Here is a 19205-nt window from a genome sequence, read left to right as displayed (position 1 = left end):
GGTGGAAATGAACGACGGATACAATGAAAGGAAATAGGTTGAAGCCAAGAGTACAGTACTAATTTCATAAGTGTTGGGGGACCCGACAAAAGCCTGCCATCCCTATCATGCTTCTATATACAATGAAAATATACGAGGATTTCATTTCGTCATCAAAAAGATAAACAATAACTGTTCAACCCTGGAAGAGATGACATAGATAACAGAAGACCAAGGACAAAGGATTAGGCAAAGTACGGGGAAGGAGGGGCGGTGGCACAGGCAAGGCGGAGGAGGGGGAAGGTTAGAAGAAAGCCACGAGGATCATAAGGATAGGAAAGCGGAATCCATAAGGAACTGGAGGACACGAGAAAAGTATGCGTGCATCTGCGTGCGCGCGTGTTCATATGTACGTGTGTTCGTAAGTGCATGCGTGCATGCATGTGTGTGTGATTCACCATGGTCTTGGATCACGTGTTGGACTCGCGATCGGGATCGACACGAGGTGTGTGTGTGTGTGTGTGTGCGTGTTTACCTCGTTGTATCTTACGTGATGTCCCGTCATTGTATTTAGACAGTGTCATTTCGCAGTGTCTAGTTTGCTCTTAAATTCGTGTCTAATTTTTGCACACACTATTGTTTCGTCCAGTTTGTTCCAGACATCCACCGCTCTGTGTGGAAAAAAAAATTCCTCCAAGTATTTTCTGTAGTTGTCCTTTTTGAGTTTTTCATGTCCCCTTGTATTTCTCTTATCCCAATTTAGCAAGTTCTTTCCATCAAGGACTTCCATGCCTTTCATGACTGTAGATGGTCAGCAGTTAACCTTTCTCTTCTTTGTTCCAAAGTCGGTAAATTCAGTTTTGACAATCTCTCCTCATATGACAGGTTTGAAAGTGTTGGGACCATCTTCGTAGTTGCTCTCTGGATTCTTTCAATTTTCTTTATAATCTTTTTGGTACTGGGTGACCATAGTGTCGCAGCATACTCCAGTCTAGGCCTTATTGGTGTGACTAGTATTTTTTAACCATTTCTTCGTCCAAATAGGTAAAGGCCACCATCATTGATCTTAGCAAGTTGTAGGATCCTCCAACAATTTTGTTTATCAGGCGACATGTCATTTGTGATGATTACTCCCAGGTCTTTTTCAGATCCCACTTTCTTTACTTCCTTTGTTCCAGTTCTATAGTGTCCTGTTTTTTTTTTTAATACTTTTTCTGAATGTTGGTGTGTGTCTGTGGAGGTGGACGTATGGAAAGAGAAGTGGAGATACAGGTGTTGACATGCAAGACAGGAGAAGACAGTTTCGGTGCTTTGACTACCTCTGTACTAGGTGGCATTTCTTTCCTTTTATTCTGGCTTGCATTATCTCTTACAGATTAATTTTCACCCAATGGACCCTCCTTAGACCCATGAGAACCTACAAAGACAGCAACAGTCAATAAAAGAACCTAGGGACCAAGTGCCAGTCCACAAGACATCCCAAATTAAACTGATGAAATTAGGAGATTTTGTATCCCAGGATGGCATCCCTACCACCTGGACAGTAGTATCACCACATGTAGGCACTTTAGTTGCCACAAGTTTCCTATAAGATTGACCAACCTCAAATACCTTATCTATTCCATGAATTCTACAATTACATTTATGTTGCAACTATATAGAACTAATGCATTCCTAGGATACCCATTAGTTTTGTTATGCATTTCAATTAATCAATCACTCTGTTGCCCCAGATCTCCCTTCAAGGAGACCCAACCAAGACTCCCAGGTAACTGTCAACAGCCACCAAATTTGCCTATAAGTTACTCAAGGAAGAAAATGTTGTCTAGGTACGACTACAGTGGGGCAGTGTAAGATGAGGTGGTCAATGTTTTCTGCATTGGTGGTGTTTTTGTATTGAATGAGGACTTGAATACAGTTGTGCACATGTGCTTCTTCCTTTTCTTGGGAGGGATTTCCTTGTAGGACTAAATAAATGTCTGGATGGGTTTAATGGGGAAGTATGTTTGGCGTTCAGTCTTGTGCTTGTTTAATGATCTCACAACATACCTATACAAAAACCACATATACATACATACATATACCAAGGCTTTTTCCCCCTTACTAGGGAGGTAGCCAAAAAGGAAAAGGCATAAAATCATTCCCACCCATTCCATCCCTGAAAACACTCCACACCCCTCCACCCTCCCTCCCATCTTAGCACCTCCTAGATGACAGGTCATCCCTGCACCCTGTCCACTGCCCACATATACACTAAGATAACAAAACAAGCACTCCAAATCCCCCAAACTCCCTGCTCCACCTGACTCCCCTAGACATCAGTACAATTGAGAAATACCTATCATGAGCAAAACCACACTGGCACAAGTGCATTCAAGCCACCACCCAGCAATGAAATAGTATGAATACAGATTAGGCCTGGCCACAGAATGAAATTACCCCAGATGCAATCGCTACACAGAAGACACCAAACACCACCACATATACTGCCCTCCTCTAACTTTACCTACAGAACACAATATCTCCTCTTTGAGTGACTTCTGGACCAGATTATCTTAGCTTCAAGTGTATCATCCATCCATTAAAAAAATTGGTTCTCAACCTGGGGTACCTGTACTCCGAAAGGGTACAAAACCTTAACTTCAGGGGTATGAGACATGCTGGCCAATTTGATTCTATATTTACAGAGGGATGACTGTCAAACACAATTTTCATAGTTTCTCTATTTCTACATGCATCATTCTGCATTTGCAACGGAATAGTGTAGTTTTCAGCAAAAAAAAAATTATCACTGGTCCAATCACTTTTTTTTTCTTTTTATAGTAACATTTCTTTTTTCATAGTAGAAATTGGTTTGTTTTAGTGAGAAAAAAATCTAGTGTCATAAGGACAAGTGCAGTAAAAGCCATTTCTGACCAGTGACATCAATAATCTAAATGTGTGTGTGTGTGTGTGTGTGTGTGTGTGTGTGTGTGTGTGGGAAGGGGATCTATGCTCATGGTGTCCAGTCTCTGTATCTCACCATATCTAATTTGCTCTTAAATTCTTGTATTGTTTTTGCACACACTAATGTTTCATCTAGTATGTTCCATACATCTACCACTTTGGGAGGGAAAGCTTCTTTTTTTTTTCTATAACTGTCTTTTTTGAGTTTCCTTACATGTCCTCTTGTGTTTCTCTTATCCCAATTTAGTAAGTCATCTCTATCAAGGATTTCCACACCACTCATAATTCTGTAGATGGTCAACAAGTGACCTCTTTCTCTTCTTTGTTCCAGAATCTGTAGTTCTTATTTTGACAATTTTTTTCATATGCCATTTTTTATAGTGTTGGGGCCATCTTTGTAGTTGCTCTCTGATTCTCTCAATCTTCCTTGTATTCTTTTCAGTACCATAGTGTCACTGTATACTCCAATTTAGGCCTTATCAGTGTGACTAGTATTTCCTTTACCATTTCTTCATCCAAGTAAAAACCAGTTTTATTGATCTTAGCAAGTTATAACTTTCGCCGACAATTTTGTTTATATGTTTGTCAAGGGACATATATTTTGTGATGATCACCCCAGGTCTTTTTCAGATCCCACTTTCTTTACTTCCTTTTCACAAATTTTATATTGTCCTGATATTCTTTTTTTTTTTTTTTTACTTTTTCCAAATTCCATTATGCTACATTTCTAAATGTTGAAGTCCACTTCCCACTTCTGACTTCATTCCCAGACCATGTTCAGATCTCTCTGGAGTGAGTCACAGTCCGTTCCAGTACTCACTTTCTTTAACAATTTTGCATCATCTACAAAGAAGCTCGTGTAACATTCCACACCCTTGTCCATGTCATTTACATAGCAAACATTATTGGAGTAATACTGATCTTTGTGGAGCTCCATTAATTACCTCTTCCCAAGTAGAACTCTTTATCCCTGAGCACTACTCTTATTTTTTTTCCATGCAAAAAGTCCTCTACCCATTTCAATAGTTTACCTTGTATCCCTCCTATGGTTTCCAGTTTTCTTAATAGTGTTTTGTGATTAATTCTATCAAAAGCTTTTTGTAGATCTAGTAATACACAATCAGCTCATCTGTCCCTTTCTTGTATTCTGTCTAGTAGTCTTGAGTAAAAACAAATCACATTTGTGGTACATGATCTTCCCTGTCTAAATCCAAATTGTCTTGGATTTAGTATATTGTTCTCCTCCAGATGTTTTATCCATCTACTTTTTATAACTTTTTCACAAATTTTAGCTACCGTGCTTGTAAGGGAAACCGGTCTGTAATTTGTTGGGTCTTCCTTATTTCCTCCTTTATAAATTGGTACAATATCAGCATTTTTCCAGTCTTCTGGTATTTTTCCTTCTTTGAGTGAGCAACTTATTATGTTATATATTTTGTTAGTTCTTCCTTACATTATCTTAATATCCAATTTGCTATTCAATCCGGGCTGTGCGATTTCCTGATATCCAGGTTCATTATTTAATCCATTATTTCTTTCCTTGTTACTATTATTTCCCTCTGTGTTTTTTTTTTTTTTTTTGCTTCTCTCCCTTCATCCTGATGTTGCATTTTTTTTTAGTAAAAACCGACATTAAGTGTTTGCTCATGACTTCAGCCATTTCTGTATCTTCACTATTTCCTGTTCATTTTTAGTTTACCATTTACATATCTATAGTTTTGGCTGATCCTTATATTTTTCTACTATGTCTTTTTCACAGTTTCTTTTTTCTTCCCTGCGTATGTGAGTATTTACTTAGTTGTATCTTATGGGAAGGGGAGCTATGCTCGTGGTGTCCCATTTTTGTATCTCACAGTGTCTAGTTTGCTCTTAAATTTGTGTATAGTTACTGCACATACTATTGCATTATCCAGTTTGTTCCAAATATCCATCACTCTGTGTAACAAACCTTCTTTTCTCAGGTCTCTTCTATAACTATCCTTTTTGAGTTTATTATATCCCCTTGTATTTCTCTTATCCCAAATTAGTAAGTCCTTTCTATCAAGGACTTCTGTGCCTTTGATGATTCTGTAAATGGTCAGCAGGTCACATCTTTATCTTCTCTGTTCCAAAGTCGGAAATTTTAATTTAGCCAGTTTCCTCATATGACAGGTTTGAAAGTGTTGGGGCCATTTCCATGGCTGCTCTCTTAATTTGTTCAATTTTCCTTGTATTCTTTTTGGTACTAGGTGACCATAGTGTCACAGCATGCTCCAGTCTAGGCCTTATTAGTGTGACTAGTATTCTTTTTTAACAATTTCTTTGTCTAAATGGGTAAATGCCACCTTTATTGATCTTAGCAAGTTGTAAGATTCTCCAATAATTTTGTTTATCTGTTTATCAGGGCACATGTCATCTGAGAAATTACTCCCAGGTGTTCTTCAGATCCCACTTTCTTTACTTCCTTTGTTCCAATTTTATATTGTCCTTATATTCTTTTTATACTTTTTCCGAACTCCATTATGCTACATTTCTTTATGTTGAAGTCTACTTCCCAATTGTGGCTCCATTTCCAAACCTTAAGGTCTTTCTGTAGTGATTCACAATCTGTTAATCTGTTTCAGTATTCATATTCCTCATCAATTTAGCATCACCTGCAAAGAAGCTCATGTGACAATCCACATCTTTATCCATGTCATTTGCATAAGTAGCGAACATTATTGGAGCCAATACCAATCCTTGTGGAACTCTACTAATCACCTCCTGCCAAGTTGAATTCTTTTCTCTGAGCACTACTCTCATTTTTCTGCCATGCAAGAAATCCTCCATCCAGTTGAGTAATTTACCTTATATTCCTCCTGTTCTAATTTTTTTGTTTTAATCATTTTTTGCGGTACTTTGTCAAAGGCTTTTTGTAAGTCTAGGAAAGCAAAATCAGCCCATCCATCCCTTTCTTGTATTATATCTATTAGTCATGAGTAGAAACTGATTAAGTTTGTTCCACATGATCTTTCCTGTCAGAATCCAAATTGTCTTGGGTTTATTATATTATTTTCTTCCAGGTGATTTATCCATCATTCTTGATAATCATTTCACAAATTTTGGCTACAATGCTTGTAAGGGAAACTGGCCTATAATTGGTTGGTTCTTTTTTGTTTCCTCCTTTATATATTGGTACAATATTGGTGTTTTTCCAGTCCATTGCTATTTTTCCTTCTTTGAGTGAAACTTATTATGCTATATATTTTGTCCATTAATTCTTCTTTACATTCTTTTAGTATCCAATATGCAGTTCTGTCTGGGCTGTGTGATTTCCTGACATCAAGGTTTGTTAGTTGAACCATTATTTCTTTTTGTTACTATTATTTCCCTCATGGGGGGTCATTGTACTTCAATTCCTTCAGCCCAATGCTGTACTTTTTCTCTAGTGAAAATTGTCTTGAAGTAGTTGTTCATTACTTCAGCCATTTCTAAGTCTTCTTTATATTCTATATTTCTGTGGCATAGTTTCACCATTTCCTGTCTATTTTTGAGTCTACCACTCACATATCTATACAACAGTTTGGGTTGATCTTTACATTTTTCAATAATGTCTTTTTCGTAGTTTCTTTTTCCCTCCCTGCGCACTTTTACATATTCATTTCTATGGTTGATACATTTGTCACTTTCCATTTTTTTTTTTTCAATCTTTTCCAAGCTTTATCTCTTCTTTCTCTTGCCTCACTGCATCTTCTCTTGAACCAGCACTTAATGTACTCGTTTTCCTGTGTGTGTGTGTGTGTATTTACCTAGTTGTATTTGAAGGGAAGGGGAGCTATGCTCGTGGTGTCCCGTCTTCATATCTCGTTTTATCTAGACTGTTTTTAAATTCGTGTATTGTTTTTGCACACACCACTTTCTCAGCTAACTTGTTCCAAACATCTATTAACCTGTGGGGAAGCTGTTCTTTTTTAGGTCTCTTCCATAACTGTCTTTCTTGATTTTCTTTCCATATCCTCTTGTATCTCTACCATCCCATTCTATTAGATCCTCTATTTCAATAGTTTCTATGCCTTTCATGATTCTATAAATAGTCTCCTCTCTCTCTTCTTTGCTCTAATGTCTGTAGCTCAAGTTTTGCTAGTCTCTCTTCATATGATAATTCTGAGAATGTTGGTGCCAATTTTGTAATTGCTCTTTGTATTCTTTCAAGTTTTGTTATAATTTTTTTTTGTACTTGTTGACCACGTCGTCGCTGCATACTCAAATCTTGGTCTCATCAAAGTGACCAGTATTTTCTTCACATTTCTTTGTCCAGTTATGTAAATGCGACTTTGATTGTTCTTATTAAATTATAAGTTTCTCCAAAAATTTTGTTCATATGTTTCTCGGGGGGCATATTATTAATAATAATGACTCCCAGGTCCTTCTCATTTTCTACCTTTTTAATTTCTTCTTCTCCCAATTTATACGATCTCACTATTCTTTTTTTGCTTTTTCCAAATTCCATTATACTACACTTCTTAATATTGAATTCCGTCTCCCATTTCCTACTCCATTCCCATACTTTATTGAGATCACTCTGTAGCAACTCACTATCTTCTAGTATTCACTTTTTTCAACAATTTTGCATCATCTGCAAAGAAGCTCATATAACTTTCAATTCCTTCATCCATATCATTAATATATATATAGCAAATATTATTGGGGCCAGAACTGTTCCTTGTGGAACTCCACTAATTACTTCATCCCAATTAGAGTGTTTGTCTATCACCACTCATTTTTCTTTCATGCAAGAAGTCTTCCATCCACTTCAGCAGTTTGCCCTGTATTCCTCCTGCAGTTTCTAATTTCTTCAGCAATTTTTTATGTGGCACCTTATCAAAAGCTTTTTTCAGGTCTAGAAATGCACAATCAGCCCATCCATCTCTTTCCATCTATTAGCCTTGAATAGAAACACATTAAGTTTATGACGCATGATCGTCCTTGTCTAAATCCAAATTGCCTTTGATTTAGTACATTGTTTTTTTCCAGATGCCTTACCCATCTAGTTTTGATGATTCTTTCACAAATTTTAGCTATCGTACTTGTAAGAGAGACCGGTCTATAGTTAGTAGGGTCTTCCTTGTTTCCCCCTTTATATATTGGTACTATATTTGCTCTTCCAATCTTCTGGAACTTTTCCTTCTTTCAATGAACTGCTTATTAGACTATGTATTTTGTCTGTTAGTTCATTCCTGCATTCTTTCAAAATCCAGTTTGCCATTTCATTTGGTCCATGCAATTTTCTGACATCGAGATTACGTAAGTGATTCCTTGTCACTATCTCTTTCATAGGGTGGACTTTCTCCTCCCACTTGATATCTCTAAGTTGTATGTTCTTCCTTGTAAACACTGATTTAAAGTGCTTATTCATAATTTCTGCCATTTCTATTTCCTCTGTGCATTCAACTCCTCCTTGGTGTAGATTCTCTAATTCTTGTTTTTCAGTTTGTTTACAAATCTGTAAAATAGTTTTGGTTGATCTTTACATTTTCCTATAACATATTTTTTTTATACTTTCTCTTTTCTGCTCTGCACATTTGTACACATTCATTTCTATAACTAGTATATATTTTCCATTTTTCAGGTCTTTTGTCTTTTTTCCATTTTATCCAAGCTTTGTCCCTTTTGTCTTTTAACTCCCTATATCTTTTGTTGTACCAACACTTTACATATCCTTTTTCTTGTTTTTGTCTTGGAACATACTTTTCCACTCCTTTATAAATTTTTGTCAAAATATTCCATTTCTCTTCTACTGTTGTTTCCTCCTTGTGTATCCTTTCCCAGTCTGCTTTTTGAAAGAATTCTCTTATTTGATCAAAATTTGTTTTTCCATACATCCATCTTCCCTTTCTATATTGTTCATTTTTTCCATGTATTTTTCCTCATTTAGTTCCAGTTCAACCAATATGTGGTCACTTTTACTTATTGTTGTCTTATATTCAATCTTGTCCACTATTTTGGGTTCTGATGTGATTATTAGGTCCAGTCTCAATGGTTCCTCCTCATTTCTATACCTAGTATTCTCTTGTTTCCATTGCGTCATTGTATGTTCTATAATCATATTAAGTAGTAAATTTCTCCATAGGTCGTCTCCACCCTTCACTATCATCTCTTCCCAGCAGATTTCTTTACAATTAAAGTCACCCATTATAGCTAGTCTTCCTCCATCTTCCATTATCTTATTTAGTGTTATCCTTGTGTCTTCTAACATACTTTTGTGTTCTCTCTCTTCCCACAAGGCCGTTTTGGGAGGCACATAATTTACTACAAACTTCCTGCTCTTCCCATCCCTGTCCTCCACTTCCATTATTATCATCTCTACTCTATTCTTTTCAGATGTGACATTCCTCATATTTACATCCTTCTTGATCAGGAACATAACTCCACCCCCTTGTTTTACCTCTCTGTTTCTAATCCAATAATTATATGCACCATGTCTTACACTGCTGGGTGGTAGTGGACATTTCAATTTTGTCTCTACAATTCCCATTAGGTCCAGTTCTTTTTCCATCCGGTAATCATTCAATTTGTTCAAGCTTGTTATTAAGCCTTTATGTTTGTGTAAGACACTTTTAATTTTCTACTACTTCCATCATGTTTTCTGTTTCCTTTCCGTTTTCCTCTCCTATGAACCATTTCCTCACTTTCATATCCACTACTCTCCAATAGAATTTCTCTTTTTCTGACTCTGTTTTCTCGTGTTTTTTTTTTCCCTTAGCTTCTAGTCTTTTTGTTTTCTCATCCTCTCTTTCCTCTTTATTGACTTCTCTTTTTATCCATACTTATTTATATTGATCACTATCAGGTAGTTTACCTGTTTTTGCTAAGATATTCTCTGCTGTTGTTTGTGACCTGAATTTTATCTTAATTGGTCTAGTCTTATCTGTATTGTACTTCCCTAGTCTATATATTTCTTCAATTCCTTTCCCTGTTTCTTGTCCATCTACTTTTAATATCTTGTTTACCTTTTCCTCTTTTACTCTTGTGGTCCTATTTGGATTATACTTCTCTTCCATCCCTAATATAATTATACATTTCTTTTTGTCCACTAAGTCTCTATCTATATTCTCCTTATCTCTCATCACTTTAATAACTGTGTCCTTAGTTTGTTCTTTCATCTGTTGTCACTATATCTATAAATACAACTTTGTTGTGCTCTTGGACTTTTCTCCAACCCTGTGCTTCCTTTGCTATGGACTCTATTTTCTTTATTATTATTCTTTAATCTCATTCTCATCCTTTACTTCTTTTAACTGTCTAATTCTTCTATTTCTTTGGTTAGGTTTTGATTCTCCTTCTTTAGTTCTTCCAGTTTATCAACTCTTTGGGTAACCTGTGATAATTGGTCAAACCTAACCTCCCATTCTTCGTTCATTTTTTTTTAGTTTCTCCTCTAGATTTACTAGTCAGGGGAGATTGTCACCTCCTCTCTCATTAAATCCATAAAAGCAGTTATCTTCTCTTTCCATTGAGCTGCTATTATCTACATTTCTGCTCTTGACACCTCTGCTTCCTTGTTGTTCCTCGTCTGTGTATTCTGGCCCCCCTTTTGTTTACACCTCTCCTAAGATCCGGGCCCTGTTTGTCCCCTTCCACATTTCCTTCCATTTTCCACAATAATCCCTCTCTTTCTCCTATTTCTTCACCTTCCCACTACACCACGAGCTTTCCCCCTTCCCTACTAATACAACAAGGTACTCCCTCATCATTGAGATCCACGAAAATTGCACTTTTCCGGAGTTCCAATCTTCGCTCTGTATCTGACATACGTGTGTGTGTGTGTGTGTGTGTGTGCGTGCATGTGTGTATACACACATACATATACATATATGTACATATATACACACTTAGCAAAGCAAAATTGACTTTTGTATCCACACTAGGTTTATCTGGAATACTTCACAATATGACTATCATTACTATAGTAATAACAACAATGATGAACCTACATAAAATTGGAGAAACCCAATAATAATACTTAAACAACTATCAATACAATTACTACAGCTACTATTACTACCACTAGTCCACTACTACTACAACAAAAATATTACCAAGTGGTTTTGATACTTGCAATAAATATAACAGTAACAGAAATACTATTCATGATACTAAAGGGAAAAAATTGTGATAATACCATACATTTATGCAATACAGTACTAATCACTTCCTGAGTGATAATGAATTCCTAAATAAAAATACTGCAATATAAGGAACAACAAGGATACAATAACAAAAGTAACACCAACAGGCACAAATTTCTTGTAAAAGTAAAATTTGCCATAATATAATCACACAAGTATTAACTCTTTCATATGTGGCATACTTGACAATCTTTTTCCGACTAATGGTTCCAGTTAAGGGGTAACTCTGTCAACCCAAGGTTCACCCAATAGCTGAACAAGTATAGAATTAGTCAGAATAAACTATTATGTAAGCCACAAGACTGAAAGATTTATTCTTGTGGAAATAATCTTTTTCCAAGCCTTTTCCAGCTGCTTACTGTACATGAAAGCCAACGTAAGCAATAAAAGCTGACTCCTGCACAAGACAAATCTGCTGAGAATAACATATCAAAGTACTGTAAGCAAGCCAGGCCAGCTCTCTTCAGAGCCATTACTGCATTCATCACGGTGGCATACTTGATCAACTTTGTTTTGGCTAATGTGAGACGATATTATTCACCTATAGGGCAGCAAAATCCCAAACTGACAGGTCTAAACAATCTTAGGTCCCTTTGTCTAGAGTCTGCCCTTCTGATGATTAAAATCATCCAGCATTAGTTGAAAAAAATAATAATAATAATAAATAAAAATAAAAATAAATAAATAAATAAATAAAACGTTCCGCTATGATGAAAGGGTTCAAAGTTTATGAAAGCCACAAAAAAGCCAAACACTTTTGACCACAGATGCTTACCTCTTTCTTGGGAGTACTTCTTGGTTCTCTTCGGTCGCCATGTCTATGGTGTCGAAGAGCAACAAGTCTCTTGCTCATCTTTTCAATCACTAAGTTTTAGTTAGAATGTAATCTCTGAACAATGTATCTTTTCTGAGTTAGTTTTTGTTGGATGTTTCCCATTCTAGAACCAACAGGCCAAAAGCACTGACTTCTTTGCTGGCTTTTTCTTTTCCAAGTTAATTGACTTTATACACATCATTAATGTTCCTTTTAACACATAATTCTTTGATCACTTAGTCACAATCTGGCAGCTCTCACTTAACTGATGAGAGTGAGAAGCTTTCAGTGAAACCCTTATCTCCCTCTTATCTCTAACAGTTACCAGTTCCTTATGGGGAGACCATTTTCCTAAAAACATTCAGGAGGAAAAAAAATAATGCTTGAGATAAAAACAATTCCAAACAATACCACATTACAACTAAAATCTTGGCAAAGATTCAGATGAATTGCAAACTGTACTGAATGTAAATTTTTCAATTAATCCATTCAAAAACAGAAAAGACTCAATCTCTTATCTTATCACCTGAACAATTCACATCAATTCGTACCACTTGTCTCAAATTTCCAGCCATTACTTTGCGCACGTTAGGCGATCACATCATTTACAAACTTTTCATCCACACTTTTCCATTTACAGGATGAGGTGATTACAGCTATGACTAAAAGACCCCAAGAAGTCACTACTCACCTTTTCAGTGATTGGCACTTTGTCTTCGGTGGCTCTACGTGTGTGAGGAAGACGCACAATGCGACGGGGAGTGCCTCCATCACCCTCCATTGTGGTTCAGCTTGTTCTTCTGTTTCAAAGGTAGGTTACACTTCTGCATGGGGGGGTTGTTCCTGCCCTCCCTCAGATATGAATTAATCACGTTACAAGTGGAAGCATTGTCAATGGGTTTGGCAGCAGCAGAGTACAAAACAAACAGGTGCTTTGAGGACAGTGCAATAGAAGACCAAAATTCACATGTTCAAGAGCCAATTTTCAGATTATATGGCAAACTATGGAATATGAGCAGTTCAGAAATCACAATTAATCTATGCACTGGTTCTACATCTCACAGAACTTTATCACAGAGTTCTAGCTTCGATACTTATTGGCAAACTTAATAAGGTTACGATCACAGTCACATTGTATCACAAAACTTTTGAGTGTATATTTGAAGAGTATCTGCAAATAAAAGAAGACAATTAATCAACAAACATAATTGATGTATAGAACTAATACACAAATCAATGACAGGTACCTATAAGTGATAGAGCTAACAAAATCATCTCAGTGCTCCCCATTTTCAAAATCCATCAAGACCCTCACCTCTAACTCAAGGTGTAATCCCATGGGGCCAACACTGCCCAAAATTTCTATCAACTTCAACTGTATTTTGTCCACTTTCTCACAAAGAGAACTAACAACTAGTAAATGTTCCCCCTCTACAACTTTAAGCCAGTGACACAGTGATGTTCCACACTAATACAACATTGACAATAATAAAATGTTTCTTCCCAGAGATCTATGGCAAGGCCCAGGAACCACTGCCAGCCAGAGAAGGGCTGAGAGTTCACAGTCCGATAATGTATGCTGTTTATATAAATGACATGGATGAAGGAATTCAATGTTATATAAACTTCTTTGCAGATGATGCAAAACTATTGAAGAGAGTAAGTAAAGAAGAAGATTGCAAGTATTTTCAAGAAGACCTGGACAAAGTCTGGAAATGGAGTAAAAAGAATGAATTGAATTTCAACATTAAAAATGTAGTATAATGGAATATGGAAAAAGTAAAAATACAATACCCGGTCAATACGAAATGGGAACAAAGGAAGTTACAAAAGTAAACTTAGAAAGAGACCTAGGAATAATTATCTCAAACGACATGACACCAGACATGTAAACAAAATAGTTGGAGAAACCTACAATTTAACAAGATCAATGAAAGTGGCTTTTAACTACTTGGACAAGGAAATGGTAAAGAGAATACTAGTTACACTGAGAAGACCAAAATTAGAATATGCAGCATCACTATGGACACCCAGTATAATAAAAAACATAAAGATTCTAGAAAGAATTCAGAAAGCATTGACAAAGATCCAACACTTAGCAAGTTGACATATGAACAAAGATTGGACAAACTAAACTTACTAACTCTGGAGCAAAGAAGAGAAAGAGGCGATTTGATAACCATCTACAGAATTATGAAAGGGATGGAAATCCTTGATAGGGATGATCTACTTACATGGGACAGAAGAAACACAAGAGGACATGAAAAGAAACTTAAGAACAACAGTTACAGAAGAGATTTGAAAAAGAACAGCTTTCCACAGAGAGTAATAGATACATGGAATAAATTGAAAGAGAAAACAGTGAGTGCTAAAACTATATATGATTTTAAGAAAGAACTGGATGCAGAAAGATACTGTGGGTCACTATGAGCATAGCTCTTCTCCTGCAAAATACAACTAGGTAAATACAATTAGATATTACCATTATTACCATTATTAGAACTAATTTGTAATCAATACATATTTTCATTTAACACTAATATTTTCTTGCAATATTCATTTTTGCAAAATATCCTGTAATGTCATAACAATCAACTCTTAATAACAATAACAACTGCTGCCTCAAGTTTCACCAATTGGAAACATCCATAGCCCTATAATAAGTGGGCTTAATGACTGGGCCTTCCCAAAGATTTCTCAGATATAAAAACAACTGTTGTCCGGGTTGTGCTGATGTAGAACTATTTCTGTGTACCAGCCAATAGTAAGAAGAGGAAGGAAACAGTCATTGGTTGTCAGCTCTATGTGAAAAGGTGGAAGAAATACAGGATAATATTGACAGAGAACTCCAGTGTCTGGTCCAGAGACCAAGTGTCTGTCCCTTGGGCCACACCTCCATATGAAGGTGAAGGTGTTAACAGATTTTAAAAATTGGTGAGGGAGGTCATTCTCTTAACCTCTTCACTCCGGGGCACATCGCATGTCTGGCAGCATTAGCTGCCCGACGTGCGATGTTGCGTCATAATAATAGCATAAAAAGTAAAGCCAATGCTCAATCGTTCGTTCTCTTTCACCCATGAATTTTAATAAACATAGAAAATATGATGAAGCCAGTTTAGAGAGAATGGAGGTTACGTAGGTACGACTACAATAAAAATAAGACGCCGACGTCGGCATCATCGCGTATCCACTTGCTCCTCATGACGCCTACATAGGCGTCACCGTATGGAAGTGGTTAAACACCCACATTCCTGAACCACACCCTGCAGGAGCAATTAATCTTCAAAAATTAACTTGTTACACAAAATAATTATTACCTTGAATTTCCCTGAATGAAAACTTGTGGCCCAATATGGACTAGCAATGATCCTTGGACCTCCTCATAGAAACATTGGACTGTTTCCAGTGTTGTATTAGAATGGCTGTTTCAATGTCACCACCTTGTAATTGTAATGAGAAGGGAGCAGTCACCATGCGTCAACTCTATTTATGTGAAAAAGTAGAAGATATGGTGTCAATTAATCAAATGAGAGCTTGGGTTTGATCCAGAGATTCAAGTTCAGCTCCTCATGGCCATACCACCAGATGGAGGTGAAGGTGTTGACAGATTCTGGGGAAGGGCAATAGGGAGATGGCTCTCTACAACATCCCTCTCTTAAGTCCATCATATGCTGGTACCCATCACTGATTCTTATGATTTTATAAAACCATAAATGGAAATCACACAATTTTCTTTATATATTTCTGTCATCCATAAGTAACACAATGGGTTTAACATTTCTTAAACCTTACTAAAATATTTGGTCTGTGTTACTCCCATAATATTTGGGACTTCTCTATAATAATAAGTTTTTGTTATGGACTGTAGATTAAAAGTGCTTTTATCTACATCGACAATCTAGTACCACTGTCACATATCTTATTTCTTATGTTGGCCTAGTTAGTCGAGAGTATTCATAGTTTGGTAAGTAGTCCTGTCTTATGAAAAGTTGTGGAGAGATGGCTGAGGTACTGGTGTTCTGTCACCCAGGATTTAGTATAGAGTCATTGCTGTTTAAGGGGTAAAAAGACAGAGTAGGAAGTTGTTAAACAATGTTATGTACATCAGGCAGTCTAGTAGTATGTGTGATATTGTAAAGGGAGCCTTACACTGGCAAGTAGCAGGGTAATTTCCCGTCCTAAGATGGCCATGTGTGACGCAGGAGTGCTCTGTTCATAATAGTGCTGTTTCAAAACATCAGTTATGTTGTTGTGAAGATAGCCATGGAAGTATATGTGCTTTCACTGTTTTTAAATAATTTGTTGAGTGTTGCTCCCAGCATACTTGCCACATATCTAGCATTACTGATAAAAAAAAAAAAAAATTGGGTTATAGTCTGTTATTGGTAGTAGTGGCATCAAAAGGGGTGGATGTTATCTTTTGAGCTTCTTCATTATCAGTTGTGTGATTCATTTAATACATTCTTACGAGAAAAAAAAAAAAAAAAAATCCTAGAAGGATCCTACTAGAAGCCTGCAGACTTACAGTGGCAGTCAGTCCTTGGGCCCTCCCACAAATCTCTCTGGGATGGAACAATGGACTACTGTCAAGTCTTGGATTAGTGTGAACCTGTTTCTATATTACTGGCTGGAAGGAGGAAGAGGAGAAGGAGGAGAAAGAGGGGGGGAGAGGAGGGCAAGGAGGAAGAAGAGAAGAAGGGCAAGAATGATGATGATGATGATGATGAATAATTTCAGAAATAAATACCTGATCTGCCCACTTCCTCAAAACCAGCATGAAATCAAGGAGTGTCATTCCATCAGCACACTTCTCACAAACATCACCCAAAAAGTATCAGAGGCACCACTAGAAAGGGTAATTATGGTGTCAACAAACATAAATAAAGCATTTGACAAACTCTCCAGAAACATATCATCAAAAAAGATCAATGAGACATATCAACAAGAAATTGCTAATAAATGTCTTAGCTGGCAGACAGCACAATGTAACCCAAAACAAATATCCGAGATCAAAAGTCTGTACAATGAAGTCTCCCAAGGAGCAGTGCTCTCACCTGCATTATTCAACTTCTTTATTACATGATCTCCCAACACCAGATCCTGAACATAATACCAAAGTGCTCGCCTATGCAAGTGACCTGATGATAATTACACAGAAAGTATAAAAGAGCAACTAACAACACTCAAACTTACTAAGACAAACTAGGATAATGGTTTAGACAAAATATAATGGAGTCCTCTCCTCAGAAATCAAAAACATTACTCACCTCAGACAACCATGAATCATAGAACTATACTTCAATAAAAGTGAATGGCCATACCATTTCATCAGTAAAGAACCCCAAAAAATCCAGGACCTTATGTTTGATATTCACATCTTCATCCCACATATCAAATACCTGGCAGTGAAAAACAACCAGACAATAAACATGATAACATCAATAGCAAACAATAGTTTTTTGTCAACAGAAAGAAAATAATCAGTCTACAAACAGTTCTTGAGAACCACACTTGACTAAGTCTTCACAGGATAGTTCCCAATAATAAAGTAAACATAGGCACTCTACACGCTGCATAAGACAATATCTACGACAACCTACCACCTGCACCACACATCCATACAAAAACACATTTACACTCAGATCACAAAACAAACCCTACAAGACAGACCACCAAACCCCGTACTTCTTTAAACATTTACAGACATCAGCTCCACAGAAAAATTAATTCCAAGAGAAGCAAGAACCACACTAGTAGAATTGCATTCAGGTCACCATCCAGGACCAAAACAATACCAATACAGAATAGGCCTGGCCACAAAAATGAACTACCCTAGATGTAATCATTACAAAAACAGTACAAAACCCCTCATCCCACCCTAGCCTTACCAAGACAACACAATATTTCTTCTGTGTGTGACTTGTAGGCCAATCTCATGGTTGATATCAGTTACCTGTGTGCCATGGATCTCCTCCAAGAGAGACCTGGGATAATGGATTGATACATGACACAAAAACTATGCTAACCACACAATATTTTGTTCATCTACCGATGAGACATTTAGTAAAAGAAAGAAAGAAAGAAAAAATAATAAATAAATAATAATAATAATAAAAAAAAAAAAAAAAAAAAAACACCAACTAATTTCATGGGCACACTAACTGCAACTATATTATGGATCACCAACATCCATTAAACCACAATCTGAGACTATGATCTTGTGGGCTATAACATACACTCTCCAGTCAGAAGAGTCCACATCCGACTCCTACCTAACACCAACTGGTTAATGGCTAAAAGCCATACAACTCACAAGTGTTCTGTGCTCAATGCTGTATAGAGTAAATATTTCAACCCAACCACCAAAGTGACAGATTGGTTAAACCCACAGGTCGTGGATGAAGTAGAGAGGAGTGAAAATAAGAAATAAAAGTAGAAATTAAATCACATACATTTCATACTGACAGATGTTTAAAAAATGCTGCACTGGTGAGAGAATGACTGAATGTAAAGAAATAAAGTGGAGCACATATTGCTGGTGGCAACTAGGACAATTTAATTCAAATTCATTGGAAGTAAGAGTATCTATCTATACACCAAAGGCTTTTCTCCCTTACAAAGGAGGTAGCCAAGTCAAAAGGCAAGCACCCACTCCCATCCATTTCATTTCCACCACCTTTTCTGCCCTCTCATCTTAGCTCCTCATGGATGACAGGTCATCCCTGTATTACACTCACTGCCCTGGGTCAGAAGCAATGCAGCAAGAAAGCACATCTACAGCATGGCCACTTCACTTAATCGGCAACCCCTCCCTCTCCCCTTGTGCAGAGAGGAGATGAGGAGAAATCCCTTCGGGCTACATCAAAATATCATTCATACATAACCACTCCCTAATCCCCATCCTCTCCTTTCCTTGCATTACAGAATCATTTATAAACAGTCATTCTTCACTCATCCTTATCTCGTGCCTTCTCCCTTCCTTGCTCAACAGACATTCCCCTCTTGCTCAGCACCCCTTTCACCCCATCCATCCATCTTATCTACTGTTATGCCCTCAAGTTCATTCCATCCACCTTTGTCTTCTACACCTTTAATAATCTTCCTTCACTCATTCTTTCCATGTGTCCAAACCATCCCAATACTCTTTCATCACCCCTATCTGCCATCTCCTTTTCCACTCCAGCTCTCCTCCTTACCTCCTCATTTCTCATTCTATCCAAACTTGTAACCCCCACCATACTTCTCAGATATTTCATCTCAAACACATTTAAACTTTTCCTTTCTGCCTCTCTTAACCTCTTCAGTATGATGACACCTAT

At 37.0% G+C, this 19205-nt stretch overlaps 1 protein-coding gene across 4 annotated transcripts in view; it reads left to right on the top strand.

The window, feature by feature from the left end:
* Positions 1 to 12558: 12558 nt before the first annotated feature.
* Positions 12559 to 19205, top strand: part of LOC143024646 (uncharacterized) — a 48087-nt gene continuing 41440 nt past the window's right edge. For all 4 annotated transcript variants that reach the window (XM_076183567.1, XM_076183566.1, XM_076183569.1 and 1 more), the window contains exon 1: positions 12559 to 12697. In XM_076183567.1, coding sequence (XP_076039682.1) covers positions 12636 to 12697 — 62 coding nt within the window. In that variant the 5' untranslated portion in view covers positions 12559 to 12635. The remainder of the gene's footprint in view (positions 12698 to 19205) is intronic.

The sequence above is a fragment of the Oratosquilla oratoria genome, chromosome 4, assembly GCF_046742065.1.
Source record: "Oratosquilla oratoria isolate Oo_2021 chromosome 4, ASM4674206v1, whole genome shotgun sequence".
NCBI lineage: Eukaryota > Metazoa > Arthropoda > Malacostraca > Stomatopoda > Squillidae > Oratosquilla > Oratosquilla oratoria.
The sequence above is the reverse complement of the archived record's forward strand: the minus strand, read 5'-3'. Positions and strand labels throughout refer to the sequence as shown.